General features: G+C 59.6%; 1 protein-coding gene across 1 annotated transcript in view; it reads right to left on the reverse strand.

Annotated features, from left to right (window-relative positions):
- Cdh4 (cadherin 4) overlaps nucleotides 1-12,629 on the reverse strand; it is a 516,253-nt gene that overhangs the window by 7,316 nt on the left and 496,308 nt on the right. Inside the window, exons 9-12 of the mRNA XM_012517566.2 lie at nucleotides 10,933-11,118; nucleotides 2,818-3,071; nucleotides 2,410-2,552; nucleotides 295-528 (exon numbers count right to left, since the gene is read on the reverse strand). Of these exons, the coding sequence (XP_012373020.1) occupies nucleotides 295-528; nucleotides 2,410-2,552; nucleotides 2,818-3,071; nucleotides 10,933-11,118 (817 nt within the window). The remainder of the gene's footprint in view (nucleotides 1-294; nucleotides 529-2,409; nucleotides 2,553-2,817; nucleotides 3,072-10,932; nucleotides 11,119-12,629) is intronic.

Here is a 12,629-nt window from a genome sequence, read left to right on the forward strand (position 1 = left end):
GGGCTGTACCTGGGCCTGTGTCACCTCCGTGGCCCGGGCTGTACCTGGGCCTGGTGTCACCTCCGTGGCCCAGGGCTGTACCTGGGCCTGTGTCACCTCCATGGCCCCGGGGCTGCACCTGGGCCTGTGTCACCTCCGTGGCCCGGGGCTGCACCTGGGCCTGTGTCACCTCCGTGGCCCGGGCTGTACCTGGGCCTGGTGTCACCTCCGTGGCCCGGGCTGCACCTGGGCCTGTGTCACCTCCGTGGCCCGGGCTGTACCTGGGCCTGGTGTCACCTCCGTGGCAGTGCTCACCGTTCAGGCGGGTGATTGTCCAGTTTTTTCTCACGGCAGCAGGGACGAAGGGCAACTCGAAGACGTAGGGGCCAATGTTGGGGTCTACGTCAGCGTCTGCTGCGGTGATGTTGACAGCGTTGAGGCCCGGCTTCTCGCAGACCTGTGCCTCCTTGGGCAGCAGCTCGGGGGCATTGTCGTTGATGTCGATAAGGTAGATCTGCAGGGTCCCCGTGCCGCTGGCTGGAGGGATCCCTGTGGGATAGGCAGGGTGACCACAGGAAGCCACTTCAGGGACTCCCTGATCACGCAGTCACAGGGAGCCACGAGCACAAACCTAGAGATACGAGGATCCAGCCAAGGGACACACAGCTCCTCGGCCTGGGCTACCCTGGCCACAGCCCCAAACCCGTGTGAAGCCGACACTGCACTGCAGCCAAGAGAGCTGCTGGCTGTGTGTGGTGCAGAGAGTGCAGGACCGTGTGGATGCATGGCCACATGTGACACACACACTGTCACACACAGCCCGACACAACAGAGTTGCCTGGCCTGGCCCTCGCGAAGCCCAGAGGTGGCATGGTCCACCCCCAAGGTAGCTGCAGTAGTGCTTGGGCCTTGGCACCTGAGGGCTGGGGAGACACCAGGACAGGCGCTCGGCATGGGCTGGGGACCAGGTGGCTTCTGGCATGGCCAGGTGTGTAGTGCCTGCAGAGTGGCCCCATGCCTGGCTTTCAGCTACTGTGGGACCAGCTCTGGGGCTGTGGCTGCCCTTGCTGTGATGTCTCAGCAGCGCGGCGCTTCCTCTCAGTCCTACTTCCTGCATCTTCCGTCACTGTTCTGAAGCCGCCTGACTCCCTAACCTAGAGACTGCTGAGTTTCCCCCTAACATCTACTTATTTCTTTTAATAGAACAACTGGAGTCTCAAGTTTTATCTGGGATATAGCTGTCCATTTAGAAGACTACATTTCCTAGTACGCCTTGCGGCTGGACCTGGCTGTGTCTAACCTCTGGCTTTCCAGAGCTGTGTGCAGAGGTCTGTGCTTCCTGGAAATCCTCAGACTGGTAGGGTCCTGCCTTCATCCCGCCTGCTCCTCTTTCAGTTTGGCAGAATACAGCTGTGCTGGGTGGAGCACTAGCAGCTCTTCGGGACCTCACTGTGGCCTGGCAGAGGCAGGCTGTGGCCACTGAGCAGGCTGCATTCTCCAGCCTGGTCTGGGGCCTCCACTGCCAGCTTGTGATGGGAGAGAAGCTCGCCCTCGCCCTTGCTGAGATCGGTGTCATTGCTATGGACTTGCACCGAGCCCAGGAGAGGTCGGCCCTGGAGGCAGAGTTGCACTCCACTGACGAGCACCTCAGAGCGACAGCAGGTGTGCAGAGAGGAGGTGATGGTGGCAGGGGGACATGGTGGCGGGAAAGCCGCCAGCCTGTCCTTGGTGCTGCGCAGAGTCACTTGCACGTTGCGTGATGGGGACCAGGCAGCCCCATGCACAGGAGAAGAAAAGGAGGCACAGAGAGGCTCCAAGTCCCCTGTTGCTCAGCCCCAGCCCTAGCGCTAACCCCAGTCCCAGCCCCAGCCCCAGCCCGACACTCTGGAGTGCTCAGCTGGCCTTGGGGTGCAGACCCAGGCTTGGCCTCCCAGCCGGAGCTCCCGCCCAGCTCCTCCAGGCCCGACCCCAGGGGTTCTCGGTGCAAGCCCTGCTCTGGGGTCTCCCCAGTGCCTCCTGCCTGGCTGGCTGTCCCTCACTTCTTGTCTGCTCATCCAGAGCTGCAGCTACAGATATACAAGGTCTCGGGTGTGGGTGGGAAGACTGAGGCACTAGCGGCTCAGGTCGCAGTGTTAGCACCAACAGGCTGGGGTGGCCTCTGTCACCTGACTCCAACCCTGAGTCCCTGGAGCCACAGTGCTGGAGGGGCTGACAGGCTTCTGTGTGGGGCTGCTGGACAGCTGACAGGTGGTGGCCATCAGCTGGGGAGATGCAGGGTGAATGAACAGGGGTCTTGTTGGGGGGCACGTGGGTAAACAAGCCCTGCTCACTGCGCCTGCACCTCTCTGACCCTCTTTGCGGTGGCCTCCCTCCCTCCTTGCCTATAGCACTGGGACCTGGGATAGCCGCCTCCTGAGAGGATGCACTGACCATTGTCAGCTGCTAGGAAGGTTGCCTCGTAGACATTGTTTTTGATGTACAGGGACTCCCGGTCCAGGACAGCTGTTGTGGTGATCTGACCATTGGAGGCGTTGATGTGTAGCCAGTTCGCTGGGTCAGACAGCTTTGAGTACCTGCAGGGGTGCAGAAGCAGAGGCCAGGGCTGGGCCAGTGCCCACATCCAGGGACCAGGGACCAGGCAGCCTGCTTCCCAGGCACAGCCGCCTTCTGGGCTCCTGGTGTTCCGGAGCTGTGGGCTCCTCAGAGCTCGGGAGCCCTCCCCACCTTCCTGCCCTGACTTCTGGCCCTGGGTCTCTCTGGGCACTGCAGGTACCTTCTCCTGGATAGCAGCACCAAGGCTGTGAAGCCCCCGCTGGGCAGGTGCGGCTGCGGACCCACCTCACAGCCTGCTGCATGAAGCGGTCAGGGTCCACGGCCGAGAAGGTGGTGAGTGCCGTGCCGGGGGGCGCACCCTCCTCCAGGCGGATCAGCTTGCGGTTGGAGGGGAAGTAGGGCGCCTCATTGATGTCTGTGACGGAGATGGTCACACCTGCTGTGGACTGGAAGGACATCTGGATCCCGCTGGCCAGCGGTGCCTGGTTGGACACCATCACAGTCAGCATGAAGGCCCTGTTGAGCTCATAGTCCACCGCCTGGAAGCAGAAGGGGCTGGTCAGTCTGTGTGAGGCCAGCCCCAGTCTGCTCTTCCCCCTGCTCTGCCCCCAGGCTCTGGTCCTGACTCTGGCACCCAAGTGTCCTGGCTCTGGCTTCCTGCGGGGTGTGGCCAATGGCGGGCAGTAGAATTTGGGTTGAAGACCCCCAGTGCCAGAGAGGCAGGAACAGGACTCTTTGGGGATCCTGCCCTGGGGTGGCCTCTCCTTCCTGGTCTAGCACTCACCCACTCTGTCCAGCCTAGAGTACCCCACTGGGAATGACGAGCCAATGGGGGTCTCCAGAGGGGACAGCCACCAGTATTTGTGAGTGGATTTGGACATGGGATCTCTTCAGATGCTGTTCCGTTAATGGAGAAGATAAATGTCTTCAGATGGGATTAGCCAGCTCAGACAAAGGCGGAGTGACTAAGGGCACAGACCCAGGCCAAGGCCTTGAGCAGACGGAGGCTGGGAGGGTGGGTTCCCAGCCAGCGAGCCCCAGAGGTTGCCAGCACCCATCCGAGACTAGGGGGGAATGGGGGCTCCACCCAGCTTCTGGGGAGCACAGCCCTGCCAGCACCCGGATCTGAGGCCCCTGAGCTGTGGGGAGCACAGTTTGTTTTTGTTTTAGTGCTGGAGATTGAGCCCAGACCCTCTGCACTAAGCTACGTGAGTGCACGTTTTACTGTGACAGTCTTGCTAGCCTGGCAGGCTGGGCTCGAGCTTGTGACCCTCTGCCTGAGCCTCCCTGAGGGCTGGGTGTGCATGTGCTAGCTAACTGTGTGTGTTCTGACTTGTTGCTGCAGTCCCTGGACACCAGCACACTGGCCTGTGCCCTCAGGGATGGGATGCAGTTCCGCCCTAGGCAGGCTGGGCCCTGCCGGAAGCTTCTGCAGTCTGTAGTTGGAGGTGTACAGCCAGAGAAGCTCTGTGCAAGTCTTCCCCACACAGGTGGGCTGAAGAAGCAGCAGAGGTGGCGTGGGCCGCGAGTTGCCAAGCCTGCAGCAGGCTGGGTGGGGCCCCATGTGACAAATGGGTTGCAATTTCATTTTATTTTTTATATATTGATTTTTAATTTTTTATTTATTTGGTACAGGGTCTTACTCTGTAGCTTGGACTTGTAGTGATCTCCCGTCTCAGCCTCCCCAGCACTGGGATTGCAGGTGCATGCCACCATGCCTGGTTTCAGTGGCTGGCATGGAGTACCCAGGGTTCAGGAACTGGCACTGCACAGCATGCGGTACCTGGGGATAGAACCCATGTCCCTGCGCTTGCCAGACGAGCACTTAGACTGCTGAGCTATCTCCCAGCCCTGCAATTGCATTTTAAAAGTCCTCCTTGGGCACATGCCAGGCAGCTTGTGCATGAGTAGAGGCCACCATGGGACCCATGTGTGCCTGCTAGCGGTGGCCAGCTCTGGAGAGAGGGGCAGGCTGCAGCAGAGCCCTGTGCAGCCCAGAACCCTGGCTCCCGTCTCCCGAGAGCTGAGTGCTCTAGGTGAGATTGCGCAGGCGCAACGGTGCCTGCCTGCAGCCCAGCTCCCCCGGCAGCTTAGTGAGATTCTGGCCCAATATAAAACAAAGAATTGGGGATGGGTGCAGTGACGGAATGCTCGCTAGTGTGTGTGAGACCCAGGGCTCAGTCCTGAGGACAGACACTCCTCATGTAACAGGCACTCAGACTGACCACGGCTGCTCGACTTACAATGGTCTTAAATATATCTACAGCTCCGTGCCTCTTGTCCACAGAACGCCGGGTCCTTCCTGGGCCACATGCCTTCTGCACGCAGGCCTGTGGCTTTGCTCCTGGGGGGAAAGGAAAGGGGAGGGGAGGGAAAGGGGGAGGGTAGAGGGAGGGGAGAACGAAGAAGGAGAGGGAGAGGAAAGGAGAAGGAGCTGGGGGCAGGGCTGGGGAGGAGCTCGCCGGGGGCTACACACATCCCAGGCAACACCCAAGCAGGCCAGGCTCCACTTCTCCTCAGCCCACCTCCTGTTTCATTGGCCTCCCCAACCCCACCCCACTACCATCCACTCGAGGAGTGGGAGCCCTGGGGCCAGGCATGTCCATAAAGTCCTCCAGCCTCCCACCAAGTATGTGGGTTTTGCAGACATCTCAGAGTGAGAACACGGCGCCATGCACGTGCGCTTGCTCATAGCTTCAGAAAGCAACTCGGAGTGCACAGCAGACGCTGGCAGAAGCGTGGCCTGCAGGCAGAAGGCACGCCCAAGTCTCTGCACGGGACCGCCATGCACCCTGCGCCGGAACCCCTGACTGGAGACCAGCCAGCCTACGCTCTCACCTTGGTTCAGCAGGCGCAGTTCTGTGCAAAGCAATTTCCAAAATGTGCAAACCAAGCGTCCATCAACCGGTAACGCAGCTCCCAAGGGAGCCGCCACCGGGCCAGGGGCACGGCGCTGGGGCCCTCGTGGGCCACTTCTAAGACAGCAGCAGGAGGGAGAAATCACACACTAACTCCTTCTTGCTGCTGTGGGTAGTGATTTTGAGTTTGGTACTTACAGTGTTTTATGCATATTGTGGGGTAAATTAAATAATTACACTGATAATGTCAAGAATCAAGATTTACAGTACAGAAAAGGGAGATACAAAGATAAAATTAACACAGTTAAATAAGAACTCTCTGAAGTTAAATTCAAAGCAAATACTCATTTCAGCCAGTGGAATAAACCACAACGCCCAGTCTGGGCCCATGTACTGCTGATGTGTAGTGGCCCCGCGGTGAGTGGTCCAGGCCTTGCAGCGGGAAGGGTGAGGAGTGGCTGGAGGTGAGAGCGCACAGGACCCCACCACGGGATGGGGGCGGGGCTGCTTGGGCATTAGAACCCCCAGTGAGTTCTGAATGCATAAAAATCCACGAAGCCTTAATAACAATAACCAGGGGCCAAGGATACAGCTCAGCAGCACAAGCGCCTGCCTCGAAAGTACAGATCTTGAGCTCATTCCTGGCACCAAAAATACCCCCCAAAACAAACAAAACACAATAGGGAGAAAAAGAAGATTCGAAATGGCAATGACAACTCCACCCGTGGGGTCGGCTGAGTTGTGATCTCTGAGGACTGCTGGAAGCTGGGCCCTGCCTGGCACCTGCCACTGGCACCTCCGTGGCAAAGGCCTCTGAGACACGGGAGAACAGCACTGTGGGAACCTGGCAGGTCCTGTGGGGTGTTGGGTGGCCCCACAGGGCCCTTTCCTGGCTTCTCTCTCTCCATCTTTCTGACCTCTGCCTTTCTCTTCTAGTCTTCTCTTCGTTTTCTCTCTGAAACAGGGACTCACTGTGTATTTCCAGCTGGCTTTGAAATTGTGGCGATCCTCCTGCCTCAGCCTTCGAGTACTGAGATTCCCGGCATGCGCCGCCAGGCCCAGCTCAGCTCCTCCTGCAAGGACGCAATTGCCCTGGGGCTGCCTGGAAAGTCACGATCAGCTCCCCCCCCAGACCCTCCATAGAATCCCCCAGCTGTATCCTGCCTTCCACCATGGTGCGTTGCAGCTTCCTGGAGCAGGTCGTCTTCGGGGCGGTGACTATTCTGACCCCACAGAGCTGTATTACAGGGCATGTGCAGGCCTTGCCTGGGAGGGTTCCACTAAGGAAGGAATGGCAGAAGTTTGCAAGCACCTCTCATTCCCCTCCTGCCTCGGGGCTGTGACATCACCAGCAGATGGTGCCGCGGACAGGTGCACTTTGGCGGGGAGCCAGGCCTTGAGGTACAGGGTCACCACGCAGTCTTCGGCGGGACTGGGCTGTCACACGCGCCCTGCGCAGGCTGCCATGGGTCTCCCAGCTTGAACTCAGCTCCAGGCTCCAGGTCCTTTCTCGGGGATCAGCCCTTCAGTCTACACCCTTCCTCGCAGGGAGTATGGGGCAGTGAGGGCCCAGACAGAGGCAAGGAAGCCATTGCCTGGCCCCAGCGTGAGGGAACCCCACAGGCAGCCATGGGAGGCACGTTCTGGCTCGAGAGACTCCTGAGATGTCACAACCTACGGCCACGCAGGAAAGCTGCCTGGTTCAGATTTGAACACTTAGACCACAGAAACAGTCCGAAGGGAGACTGAACAGAAACTTGGGTAATGAGGAGGTTCGGTGGGCTTTGCTAGTGGGACGATGGCGTGTGGGCATGGAAGCTGTACGTTTTCCAGGGGCACCCTGACGTGTTTCGGAGTAAAGGACCGTGAGATCTGGGAATGAGGAGAACACGCTTCAGCGGGATGCGCAGGCAAAGCTCGAGTGGTTGGTTTTCTTGGTTGTTACGGCCTCTTCTCGGCCTGGCCGGGGCCCTTGTGATAGAACCGTAGAGCAGCTTTCTTTCTGGAGCCAGACTTCCGGGCCCCGCTCTGCTGTGGTTGCTGGCGGTGGTGTGTGTGTGTGTGTGTGTGTGTGTGTGTGTGTGTGCACGCGCGTGCGCTCCCACATGTGGGCCCACCTGGCAATGGCTCACCTGTGCCCGTTGCTGTGCCCGTTGCTCGGCCTCCTCAGCGCCTGCGGCTGTGCGTGGAGGCTGGGACCGGCTGTCACTTCTGAGCTCCCTGTTCACAGAGGCCTGGCACCTGCAAGTGCTTCCCTGGCAGCACCTTCGATGGCTTAAGCTGCCTCAAGTCAGACACGCTGTCCAGGGCAGAATGACTGGATGCGTCGGCGCTGGGCACTTGCTCTGCCTCCGGATGATGGTGCCCTCCGGCACCCAGGGCCTCTGGTCCTGCACTGTGACTGCGGCTGCTGCCGCAGGCTCTCCCCGGGCTCCCAGGTGGGCCGGGCTTTTGAAACACGTTGCTTCCTGGAGCTGTGGTGCTGGGGAAGGGACCCCACTCCCACGTTGACTGGTTTTGTCCCCGGGGTTGTGGACTAATGCCGCGTGTCTGCATTAAAAGTGGTGTCACAGCCTGAGCGAGCAGGCCTTCCAGAAGGGTGGTTATGGCCAGCAAAAGTCCCAGGAAGGTAAAATAAAGCGCGTTTGTAATGGAGAAATCAATAAGTAATTTGCTCCTGCAGTTTCAATTAGGGCAGCTGGATCCATTCCTGAGGGGAGGCCTGGCCCCTGCCCCCAGACATGGCTCCAAGGTGGGGGTGGGGTGCCCTGGAGCCGTGGAGGGTGCACACTCCTCTCCATGGGGCAAGGTGCTCTGTCCCCTTGCTAGGGAGTGGGTAGTCCACCCATCTGGGGATGGCGGGACACTGCTCCCAGGAGCCTGCAGTGGCTTCTGGGGCTCAGCTCCTTGTCCTTCAATCAGTGGCCAGTGGGGACCAGGCCAGGGCTGTGCTCCAGGGCAAGAGCCAGGCTGCAGGAAGCTCTGGGACAGCAACCCTGGAGCCCTGAGGTCTGAGTGGCAGTGCAGGCTTTGAGGGGGCAAGGTGGGGACAGACACCCCTGGGGTTTGGGACCTGGGAGCAGACAGGCTGGGCGCCCAGCACAGGTATGCCTGAGGCAAGCGCCTGGCTTGGGGGCTCTGGATCAGAGATGGGGCGCAGGGCTGTACAGACATCAGCAAGGAGGACTCCACGGGCTGGGAGGACGTCCCTACCATCAGGGCGTGCAGGCCGGGAACCCACCCTGGGTGCTGCTGCATGCTCCCTCCCTGCCGTGCCCACCCTCCCCCAAGGACTGTGTGTTGAGGTGAGATCCACCGGGAAGGATGTTCGCGCTGCAAAAAATACCAGCAAATACATGAGGAAAGGACGAACAGGAGAGTCCCCAGGAAACAGCAGAAGGCACAGCGCCAAGCCGTGGGGGACAAACACCAGCGCCTCCCTGCCGGTCTTTCCATCGCTGCAGCAGCCTGACTGCTTCTGAGGACTGCAAGAGGCCCCTGCTCAGCCTCAGCCCGGCAGGGCCTCCCTGAGGTCGCACCGCCACCCACTCGTCGAGGCCTTGGGGGGCCGGGAGGGGCTGTCTCAGCTTCTCTGCTTGGCACAAACAGGCAGGGCTTCGTCAGGTGGTCAGGGCGAGGCCAGAGGGTGGCTGGAAGCTAAGGCCACAACGTGTGTGTGGGGCTTGAACCACCAACCCCACGCAGCTGGCTGGCGCTGCAGGGACACCAGGTGAGAGCTGCTGCTCGTGGGGAGCCAGAGAGCCGCGGGCACAGAGAGGGCTCCCCACTGCCTTGGAGCTGGCGAGCACAGGGCAGAGTGGACTGCGGGGGCGTAGCCCCTCGTCCCCACGGTCAGCGCCCAGGGCCCAGCAGGAGCATCGAGTTGTGACCGGCTCTGGGGTGAGGGTGGGGACCCGTCCTGCTGTCCCTCCTGCTTTTCTGTATGGAGGGAAACTTTCACAGAGGAAGTGAAGCAGAGGGATCGGCGGGGAGTCTGTGGCACGGCTGATCTTTGGCTGACGGCTTCGAATACCAGGGTCTTGATAGCCAGGAAGACTGGGCACGAGGGTGGAGAGGAGCCCGGGACTGGCAGGTGCTGGGGTCTCCTGTGGCTCCCGCTTCTTCCTCAGTGGCAGCACTTTGGGAAATGTGCCTGCTGAAAGACTAAGGCGGCAGCGCCTCTTGGCTGAGAATGACCATGTGACTCAATTCCGCCTAAGACGGTGGGAACATGCTCTGGGAAGGTCTAGAATAAAGGTAGACGTCCTTGTTCAGGGTCCAGACAGACCCCTAATTTAGCAGAGGCAAGCTTTTTTTCTTCTCTTAGCTACTCCGCTGCCTGCCAAATTCCTATGGTGGCTGGAGCTCTTGCAGCTGTTTTGTACCATGAGGTACTCCGGAGGATGAAAGCGCTGCACAAGAGAAGAGAAAGAGGAAAAGACGAGGTCTCTGTTGACTGGGAAGCTGTCTTATTGGCCTCAACTGCTGGCCTTCAGACTACTCTTACTTGACAGAATGAAGCCCTCAAGTATTAAACATCAGTGATAAGCTCTGTGTGACTGGCTGCTAAGGACAGATTCCAAGTGGCACAACCGCAAGGTAAGCGTGCTTTTCTGCACAGCTGGACGCGTCCATGGCAGCTCTGAGGTAACCCTTCTGTTGCCTTCGTTCTTGCCTTCTTCTGAGTCCTGTCAGCCGCCACTTTGGAAGGACAGCCACACAAACACGCAGGGCTGAACAGTCTGACGCGGTTTCACCGCACCCGAGTCTGCTCTCCTGGGTCTTACTGGCTGTGAGCACGGCAGAAGCCTGGCTCCCCACACGGCAAGGGTAGGCTCCCATCCGGGTCTTTGAAAACCTGGATTCGGGACAGTTTTCTAGTAAAGCAGACGTGGCCAAAACCATGACAGAAGGGGGCCAATAGTTACAGCTCTACACCCTCTAAAACAGCAGCCCCAGACCTCCAACCACCCAGCCGTGTACTACACAGCCTTACAGGCTAGAGAGGGCTGGCCTCGCGCCACCACCCCAGAGTGGTCTGCACACACCTTCTTCATAACCTGGTACCCAGACCCACAGCGGAGTCCAGGCGGAGGAGAGCGCTAGGCTCAGAGCAGGCAGAAGCCTACTGGAAAAGGTCAGACACTCACACAAGACCCCACCTCAGACTCACAGCCAGGTATGCACGCACACCTGCAATCCCAGCTGCTTTGGAGGCTGAGGCAGGAGGATTGCAAGTTTGAATCTCAAAATAAAGAATAAAAAGGGCTGGGGATACAGCTCATGTGAAGGCCTTGATTTTATGCGTAAGGTCGGATAAAGCTCCGCTCCTGCATGACCTGTCATTCTCTCAGGAACATGAAGATGTTTCAATGGTAGGAGGTCCATTTGTGAGACTCGCCTCATATGAGATTAAGGGGGGAATGAAGATATTAGACGCAGTTGGGAGGGTGGTGCTGTTTTGGGGTCTCTCCAGCAGGTGGGGTGTCTGCACATTACCGTTCGACTGGTCCCAGGGTGCACGCAAGCGGCAGCCACCCACCTTCACCACGGTGACCATGCCCTCGTTGGTGGCAGGGTTGGTGCGGACACTGAAGTGCCCTGAGGGGTCCCCGCTGATGACCCGGTAGACGGCATTCCAGTTGGGCGAGTGGGGCTGATCTCGGTCCATGATGGTGAGGTTGGCGACCACCGTCTCCACCCGGTTCTCGGGGACCTCTCCCGCAAACTGTGTAGTGCAGAAAGAACATGGTTATGGCCACGTGCACTGGAGAGTTGGCCTTCCTGCCTGCAGCCGGGGCCATCTGGGCCCTGCCCGCCGCCGGGCCTGTGTGTGAAGCCCTCCAGGCGACCCAGAGTAACCACCAACCTGCACGGCGCGGGGCAGGGAGCAGCAGCCCTGGGGGCGGGGGCGGCCACCGGCCCTGCAGACCCCTGTCCTCCCGGGAATGGATGAGCCAGTGAGTAAGTGAGTGACAAACCAGGGAAAGCCTCTGTAAGCGCCTGCTCGGGAGTGGCCTGTGCCAGGTCCCAGAGTGGAGCCCTTGGGTTCCAAAACAAGACGGAAAACCAGTGGAGGATTGGGGTCTCTGGCCCACCTGGCCCAGCGCCAGGGGCCGAGGCAGTCACCCTGTTTGGAGGAGAGACTGGGAAGTCACAAGAAGCCGCTCTGACTGGCGTGACTGGGAGGCCACTGAGGGAGAGCAGCAGCCGGGAGAGGCGCAAGGCCACTGCCCAGGAGGCAGCCGGGATGGCCTCAGTCTCCCCACTTGGTCTGCAGGCCTCCTTGGATCAGGGGAGCCTGGAGCTGCGGGAGGCTCCCTGTGTCTCCCCCCAGGGCCCCATGCAGGATGGAAAGGAGGGGACACAGCAGGAGACTGCTCCTCATGTGCATGGCGTGGCCTGCTGCCCATCCACCTCACAGTTAATGACCACAGCAGGATTCCCACCCAGATTCACCTCCCTCTGAATCCCACAGTCTGACTTATTCCTCAGTCAGTATAAAATTTAGTTTTTTTCTCTAATGAAACGACACTGTTGAGTTCTGCATCCCGGAACCAGTATGGTAGGGTCTGTGGCTCTGACACCAGACCCGATCTTTCCTCCTCCTTTTTGTAGACAGATCCACCAGGGCTTCAGTGGCCGTGTGGGTGGGTGTTCTGAGCCTGCAGTCTGCCTGCTCAGCATGCTGAGAGTGGACAGCACCAGGGAAGGGCCCGTGCCAAGTGGTGGGAGGTGAAGGACCCTGGCAAGCTGGACGAGAACTCTCTCCACCCTGGTCCACGGGATGTGGCCCAGCACGGTAACGCTGCCATCCATTACCATTATCAGGGACGCAACACAGTGACCGCACTGCTGTCGCCAGCGCTTTCTTGCATGTTTCTGTGAGCCAGGTGGCTGTTAGGGGCTGGAGTCTAGGCACATGTGCAGTCCTTACACACAGCCAGGTAGGGATGGATGCGAAATCGAGGCAAGAAGGTCCTGGAACTTGCCCAGCGGAGTGGCCCAGCAGTGGGGAGCCAGGCTCAGGACCGGGGAGTCTGGCTTCAGTGCCCTCCTGGGCCTTTGTCCCCAGCTCTCCAGGGCGGCTCCACCCCATGGGGGCCCAGGAGCCGACGGAATGTGGACCGAGCATCTGAGTTCCTGACCTTCAGGCCACGCATGGGTCTGCACGCTCCTCTGCATCCTCACCCCACCCTGGTTTGCTGTTCTCAGAAGATGGCTCCATGATTGTTGCAA

The sequence above is a fragment of the Octodon degus genome, unplaced genomic scaffold (genome assembly GCF_000260255.1).
Source record: "Octodon degus isolate 3935 unplaced genomic scaffold, OctDeg1.0 scaffold00194, whole genome shotgun sequence".
In the NCBI taxonomy this organism is placed as follows: domain Eukaryota; kingdom Metazoa; phylum Chordata; class Mammalia; order Rodentia; family Octodontidae; genus Octodon; species Octodon degus.